The following is an 8898-nucleotide window of genomic DNA, read 5'->3' as shown; positions in this document are numbered from 1 at the left end:
TCTAATATTGTTCCAAACCTGTATTCATTTCTCGATGACAGAATTTTAATTTTTGAGTGAACTATTAATAAAATAACAAAAGACAAAGAGAAAATCACTCACTGCTCTTGACTGAAAAACTAAGAATCAGTGTATATTTTATAGTGAAGTCTATGTAGTGTTTTATTTTTACATTCATTCATTCAATTTCATACTTAAATGCTGCTGTACAGCTCTGAGCTGCCAGTGTAAATCTTTATATATATTTATTTTATATTATACAATACACTAGGAATGTGTACAAGGGTTTTTTTAAGTAAAGTTTTAAGTTTAAGTAAGGTTTTTCAATTCTTTTAAGTAAAATAAAGAAAGAGTATTGCAATAAAAAAATAGTGTTTTTTCTCTTTAACCTCTTGCTGTTCCTGTCGCCTAAGAATAGAATAACAAAAAATTTATGTGACAAGCCATCAGAACCGAACCGAACTGAAAACCGTGGTTAAAAACCGAGGTATGTATTGAACCGTGGGCTAACTGTATTGTTGCATCCCTAATATATATATATATATATATATATATAAAGAAAAAACTGCCTACCCTTCCTTTAGTCCATTGCATTGTTGAAATGGTTGAAGTGATCATATTTTTATGAAGGAACCTCTCCTTATGTAATGCCATTTAGGTGGAGATGTGCCTCCTGGGTCATTCCCTTCAACAGACGATCCGTGTCGTTCGGCTGTACAAGTGTGACACTGAAGAGTTCGTCACATACTACCCCAACGACCACAGGGAAGACTGGCCTTCTCTCTGCTTGCTTACAGAAGATGACAGACACTACAATGCACTCGTGCCCAAAAAGTCCTCCAAATTTGATGAACATGGTAGACCAAAGTGGAATCAACCCTCAGACGGACAATCAAACATTACACGTCTTTAAGGAGTATATCGTACACAATCGACAGAGCTCAGGAGTTACTGGACAATCCTTTTGTTTTCCACCTTGCAGTTCTTCTTGCATTTGTGTTTTTTCCTTTCTTGTGTTAATTCTGGTAAATGTTAAGATTTGTTATCCTTATTCTGCTACCGATGTCATTTCATGGATAAAAGTATGCATTTCTAAATAAATTATTTGCAGTGGTTTTATGAGACATCGCTGCACCTCCAGCTGGGATTTTTAATGATTTTTATTAGTTTACAAAGTTAATTGTTGCTTTGCATATTACAATAAAAATTTAACCTTAAATCTAGACTTGTTATTTTCTAGATTTTTAGGTAGTTTAATGTGCCATTCGTTTTAAGATCTCTGTGTCCTTGATGACTTCATCTTAACGGTGTGACTGTTTATTACTTTGTAAAGCAGTGTACACAGCGTGGGCAGGAAATGAGAAACGGCCACGCCTCAATAATTCATACGCATCTGATGAAGCATGTATGCAGCATTACAACAGTTTGCCTCCACCCCAAATTAATTGTTCACTGAAAGTTTTTAAAGAAATGCCATAAGAGATGACTCAGAAGTTTGTGAATGCAGGAATCTTCAGATTTTTAGAGCATAATGGCTGAAAGCAGCTGCAATCTTGTATGGTTTACATTATGTAGTGTTATATATGATATGATTACAAGTTATATGATGGATAGATGCACTTTTATGATGGATAGATGCACTTTTAAGATGATAGATGCACTTAGATGCACTTTTATGATGGATAGATGTACTTTTATGATGATAGATGCACATAGATGCACTTTTAAGATGATAGATGCACTTAGATGCACTTTTATGATGGATAGATGTACTTTTATGATGATAGATGCACTTTTAAGATGATAGATGCACTTAGATGCACTTTTATGATGGATAGATGCACTTTAATGATGGATAGATGTACTTTTATGATGGATAGATGCACTTTTATGATGATAGATGCACTTTTATGATGATAGATGCACATAGATGCACTTTTATGATGGATAGATGCACTTTTATGATGGATAGATGCACTTTTATGATGATGATAGATGCACTTTTATGATGGATATATGCACTTTTATGATGGATAGATGCGCTTTTATGATGGATAGATGCACTTTTATGATGGATAGATGCACTTTTATGATGGATAGATGCGCTTTTATGATGGATAGATGCACTTTTATGATGGATAGATGCACTTTTATGATGGATAGATGCACTTTTATGATGGTTTTATGATGATAGATGCACTTTTATGATGGATGGATGCACTTTTATGATGGTTTTATGATGATAGATGCACTTTTATGATGGATGGATGCACTTTTATGATGGTTTTATGATGATAGATGCACTTTTATGATGGTTTTATGATGATAGATGCACTTTTATGATGGATGGATGCACTTTTATGATGGTTTTATGATGGATAGATGCACTTTTATGATGGTTTTATGATGATAGATGCACTTTTATGATGGATGGATGCACTTTTATGATGGTTTTATGATGATAGATGCACTTTTATGATGGATAGATGCACTTTTATGATGATAGATGCACTTTTATGATGGATAGATGCACTTTTATGATGATAGATGCACTTTTATGATGTTAGATGCACTTTTATGATGGATAGATGTACTTTTTTGATGATAGATTTACTTTTATGATGATAGATTCACTTTTATGATGATAGATTCACTTTTATGATGATAGATGCACTTTTATGATGATAGATGCACTTTTATGATGATAGATGCACTTTTATGATGGATAGATGCACTTTTTTGATGGTTTTATGATGATAGATGCACTTTTATGATGAATAGATGCACTTTTATGATGGTAGATGCAGTTTTATGATGGATAGATGCACTTTTATGATGGATGGATGCACTTTTATGATGGATAGATGCACTTTTATGATGGTTTTATGATGATAGATGCACTTTTATGATGGATAGATGCACTTTTATGATGGATAGATGCACTTTTATGATGGATAGATGCACTTTTATGATGGATAGATGCACTTTTATGATGATAGATGCACTTTAATGGTGATAGATGCACTTTTATGATGGATAGATGCACTTTTATGGACTTGTATGGAATAATGCTATTTTATGCATACTTAGTTTTTCATACTGTTAAAGACTTGGATTCCCATGCTAAGTTTCGGAAAGTTTATATATATATATATATATATATATATATATATATATATATATATATATATATATATATATATATATATATATATATATATATATATATATATATATATATTATTGCAGAACTTGTACATACATACAATATCAGGGAAATTACAGTTTTTCTCAATTGCTAAAACACTAAACCCTATTGTCTGAACCAAATGCTCAGTTGCCTGAACCCACTGATTGAATCAATCACTCTTTTGGCAAAACCATAAGCACTTTTCACCTGTTTAGACACAACTTGCCAACACATTTTCATTGTGATGCACCCGTGCTGCAAAATGGTGAGCACAGGTGACAAAAGTCAAACACAATTAAAGCACAGATGTCACCACTTGAACACAACAACTCAAAATTGATCACACTTGTGGCTAATGATGTGAGGGAACATATACAGTCAGCAGTTCAGAGAGCACTGGTTTGTGAGGCCCTACAATGGATAGAAATCTGAGAGGACGAGTTTGTGTGAGAGGAGGTCAAGGTGGTCGAGGTGATCAGCGAAGACAAAGAACAGTAATTCCTGATGAAATCAGAGCTACTGTAATTGACCATGTTCTTGTCCATGGTATGAGCATGAGGGAGGCTGGACAAAGGGTACAACCAAACATCAGTAGATTCACTGTGTCCACCATAATCCGAAGATTTAGAGAACAGGTAATTACCTTTTTTTGACATTATAGTACAGTATGTAAATGTTGACAGCAATTATTGTATGACATACTATATACTGTACCACAGTATACTGTAAGTAAATATATGTTTCAGTACATCACTGTGCCAATATACTGTAGTATTGTATTGGAGGGTTGGTCTAACTGTTCGTAGGCCAAGTATTCCATGTATATTTTTGTACTTTATTTTCACATGGGCTTACTGTACACAAGTGGCAAATGCATAAGATTTCTGTTTTGTCTTTTTGTCCAAGTGCTAAATGCACAGGGTTTTTGTTGTTTTGCAACATGCATTTAGCCTACAGTGGACAATAAACCTTTATTTCTCCAGCTTCATGTCCTGAGCATTGTGTTTTCTATTTTTCTACGTAGTGTTTAGTGACTGTTCAGTAGTGTTTTTAATTTTGATTGACTCAGGGCACGATTTGACCACATAGTTCAGTTTTGAGCACAGATTGAACTGTTTTGAGGTGAAAGTTTGGTTTTGCAAGAAGAGTCTGAGGTTTTGTGAATGTAGCTTGAAAATGTGGTTTTGTGTTCACAGTTAAGAGAAAAGGAGAGCAGCTTTCAAGAAATGTGTCTTAGCAATCGAGAAAAACTGTAAGTGAGGTTCAAGTGTCGGAAAGTTTTTTTTCCGAGTATGGACCTATGTGACGTCAACAAGGGCGGAATTTCCCATAGGAATTTCCTTGTGCAGGCTTGTCTCCCGGAAGAGCGCGCGCGCGACTAGAGCTGAGCGAGAGAACAAATGCACGCCCATCCACGCGCTTTGCTCGGCTGTAGGGAAGTCGGCGGCTGTCCTGCACAGGTCACAGGACGTCAATAAATCAACAATGTCACCAAAGAGAAGTGTGTTTTTGGTTGTCAGGGCAAGACACCCCTGTTCACCTTCCCAAAGAACCCAGCGTTACTGGGACAGTAGATGGAGTTTGTTTGTCCGGAGTTGCGCAAGTGTTTTTGTTTGTTCCCTGCATTTCGGCGATGATTGTTTTATAAACAAGGCCAGTTCAACCCCGTCTAATGCTGAAGGATGGAGCGGTCCCAACGATAAAGGTTCACGCGTTGTAACCGCGGGCGGTGAGTAAAACGGCTTCAAATGTGTGTGTGTGTGTGTGTGTGTGTGTGTGTGTGTGTGTGTGTGTGTGTGTGTGTGTGTGTGTGTGTGTGTGTGTGTGTGTGTGTGTGTGTGTGTGTGTGTGTGTGTGTGTGTGTGTGTGTGTGTGTGTGTGTGTGTGTGTGTGTGTGTGTGTGTGTGTGTGGCTGGCGTAAGTGCACATCAAGTAAACAACATGAGCGTATAGTTGATTTATCAATGGAGCATGCGATGATGTGTTTAAATGCATTTGTTTAGCTGACCATTATAGGTGTCTGTTTGTTTATTGTAAAACCACTCCAAACAATGCACAAAGAGTGGGAAAATATGTTGAACTAAACGACTTCTTTCATATTAAACCTCACACAAAGCGCGCTTCTTCACTCAAATGCGCGTCTATTCCATTGCTTTTCTGTGTAAACGCACTAGTGCAAAACTGTCCCGCTACTGCTAAGTCACATACAATAGTCCATACATCAAATCATGTCCTCATAAACCATAAACACACACACATGTTGTAAAACTCACGCATGACCGTGTTCTAAAAACATTTTTTTCCATGTTTTCTAAGGATGTCACAGCTTTCAGACGCTATGATCAAACTAAAGACTCTTGGGAGACACGAAGGATGTTATACTACTCTATAGGTACTCAAGATTTACATGAGACTGGCAGAAACTGTTTCTACAACAAAATATGAGTTACTTTTTCACAAAAGTAACGCAAGTTACTTTTTCACATTAATTTGACTGACAGCTCTCCTGCCCCCATGTTGAAAAAAATAAGTGCAGAGGCGTTGTGTGTGAACATGATGGTTATTGTAGTTCTAGACTAAATGTGAGCATTTATTTATCTCACTTGCACAATAAAGATTCTGTACTCCTCAAAATGATTAAAATCAGTCAAATGCAAAATCAGAGTACTATGCAAACCTCCAATAATTAAATGTTAAATAAAACAACTATTTTTATGCATAATCCACCTTTTATATTTAATTTACCAATGACCTTTGATGATGAAAATTACTAGATTTTTTGTTTTTATTTGTAAAACTTTTTTCTCCTGCATCCTATTCTACCATTATCCAGAATGGCAGCAGAGCTGCGCCCTCTACTGTTCATGCGTCAATTTGCATTTTTACCTCAGCCTGGGGCTTATTATTTCAATTTTGGTATGAAGAGGTCTTTACCGTTGCACAAAAATATAACTTTTTTTGTTAAAAACAAAATCAAGCCCAGCCCAGGTGAGAAAAAGTAATGCAAAAGTAACGTAACGCATTACTTTTCTTAAAATGTAAGTAAGTAATTAAATTAGTTACTTTTTAAGGGAGTAACGCAATATTGTAATGCATTACTTTTCAAAGTAACTTTCCCCAACACTGTTGACTACCATAGTATTTTTTCCCCTACTATGGTAGTCAATAGTTGCTCTATCTGCTTGGTTACAAACATTCTTCAAAATATCATCTTTTGTGTTCAGCAGAACAAAGAAACTCATACAGGTTTGGAACAACTTGAGGGTGAGTAAATGATGACAGGATTTTCATTTTTGGGTGGACTATCCCTTTAATATACCTCCGATTGTATTCGTCTGAAAGAAGAATGTCATACACACCTAGGATGACTTGAGGGTGAGTAAATCATGGGCTAATTGTCATTTTTGGGTGAACTATCCCTTAAAGGTTGCCAATGATGTGCTGTTTTTAAAACTCTTTCCCCGTCACACTGAAGACATCTGTTGAAGTGCTCCAGAAATTGCTCTATTAACCTCATTTCTAAACATCTCTTCTCGAGGGGGATGTTTTTTTCAATATCTTTTGAATGAAAATGAGAATTTTCTTCACAAATCAACTTTGTCTAATATAGTCAGGCCCAGTTCCAGAATCAAATCACTGAGGGTGCTTCTGAAATTACTGAGGGTGCTCTAGTAAATGTGCTCCACCAGAGCAGTGTGTACAGTGAGAAATGTATGATTATTTATTTACTATTCACTTTTACCAATAACTGGAATTTCAAAAATAGTTTGCTACAAATTGTCTATTAGTCTGCCTTTACATTGCTTTAATGTGTTACTAGTATTTTAACATATCCTCTTCCTGAGAACCAGAAAAAAAGGTTTTGTGAATTTTAGAGTTTTTTTTTAGGCCATTACATTGTTTGGAGCATAACAAAAAAACAAATGGATATAAAAAAAATCCTATGTTATACTATATCCTCTGCTCTGTAGAGGACACCAGAACTATTTATTGAGAAAATGAAAAGACATAAATAGACAAAAACAATGGGATTTTCACCATTTTCTTTATGCTTCAAGCTTTTTTTTTTTTATCCAAACTTTGTATGAAGATGATTCTTAATGTTATGAAAGATAACAGAATAATTTGAAATGCCATTTTACTATGCAATATAAGTAAACATGGCCATATGCCATTCCCATTCTATGCAATGCATCTATACACTGTATATAATTTGCATATGAATGTGTTTTGGGACAATATGTAAATGTTAAAAGACGTGTAATAATATTTTCATAAGACTGTCTCATATTTCATATATGAATATCCAGACTTAAAACTGTGCATGTTGTCAGATAAATTTGCTAAAACGTAATGTCCTCTACAGAGGCAAAACCTCCCAGGAAGATATTTCTGTCTCGCTTAGAGTGGCATTTATATTTAGATGTCACTTCCTAAACTTTGCAGCATGTGATTGGCCTTCGGTCCTCTTAGCAGCAATAGTTTTATTCAATGAATGTTACAGACTGTAGCCTCGAAAGTGAGCCAAGATCGCTACGATCACTAAAATGATGTTGCTTTGTCAGTTCATCGCGATCTCACAAAGCTCCGTTATTAAAAATTACGTTGTCAGCAATAAATATCTTACTTCCATCGTGTCTTGTTAATGAGAGGTTTCACGAGGGGCTTCCTTCCCCTCAAATAGTGCCCTATTTAAGGGTATAGGGGGCGATTTCAGATTCAGCCTTTGAAACTACATGGAGAGGTAATGTTACTCTGCATCAGTGCCTTATGACAAAGCATCGAAACGCTAACAGTTACAAAGAAATAACCTTAATTTTAAGAGATAATTGAAATTTGGCATTTTAGACTTGTTTATATTTTAATTATTTGAGTGTTTTCCAGGGTTGTGTTGACATTTCTGCCTTTATAACTGAGGGGATTATAATCAGAGGAAGGTTAAGTTTAAAATAAAAAATATTTAAATGTAAAATATTTTTCTCCTGGTCCTTATTTTAAATAGGTCATAATAATTATATTGATATGATAATTATCGATGTTGACCGATATGAAACCCTTATATCGTAATACAGTTTTCAGCCATATCGCCCAGCCCTAGGCTTAATGCTTCCACACTTCCGACATGTGCTGCATTCAGAAGCGTGCGCACCTCTCTCACACGCTGGTTGCTATATTTGTTTGCGTCATCAAAAACCTCATTGTTCGGTAAAATTTTTTCACTCATTCGGCCGAACACTGAAAGTGCAATTTTTGCCATTTTCGGCCAAATTATTCCGGTTGCCAAACATTCGGTGCATCCCTATATATTAATAATACTTTATTAGTTTAAATATTTCATTATAAATAAGTCATCCTTGAACCCCCTTGGAGGACCCCATGGTTGAGAAATGAATGAGTGAACTATTCAATATATTTATTAAAGGGTACATAACACACACAGTTTCTGCCTCATGTTAATCTTGAGTATCTATTGAGTAGGATTGCATCCTTCATATCTCCCAAGAGTCTTTAGTTTATCATATTTATAAAAGACAGATACGCTGTACCGATCCTTTCAGAAAACAGCCGAGCTCGTGGAGGCGTGCAGTGGGCGGAGCTAAATTGTAGGGGTGGGGGAAATTTTGATTCTTAGATGCATCGCGATGCGGGCGTAAACGATTCTGAATCGATTCACAAATTTCAAAAAATAGGTTTTCTTAAGTTGATAG

General features: G+C 35.6%; 1 protein-coding gene across 2 annotated transcripts in view; it reads left to right on the top strand.

The window, feature by feature from the left end:
* otulinb (OTU deubiquitinase with linear linkage specificity b) overlaps positions 1–3120 on the top strand; it is an 18868-nt gene extending 15748 nt beyond the window's left edge. The window contains exon 9 of one of the 2 annotated variants that reach the window (XM_079818638.1): positions 659–3120. In XM_079818638.1, the coding sequence (XP_079674764.1) occupies positions 659–913 (255 nt within the window). In that variant the 3' untranslated portion in view covers positions 914–3120. The remainder of the gene's footprint in view (positions 1–658) is intronic. The other variant, XM_079818639.1, reaches the window with a different exon arrangement.
* The last annotated feature ends 5778 nt before the right edge of the window (positions 3121–8898 follow it).

The sequence above is a fragment of the Gobio gobio genome (assembly GCF_949357685.1).
Source record: "Gobio gobio genome assembly, chromosome: 6".
NCBI classification, from domain to species: Eukaryota; Metazoa; Chordata; class Actinopteri; order Cypriniformes; family Gobionidae; genus Gobio; species Gobio gobio.
The sequence above is the reverse complement of the archived record's forward strand: the minus strand, read 5'-3'. Positions and strand labels throughout refer to the sequence as shown.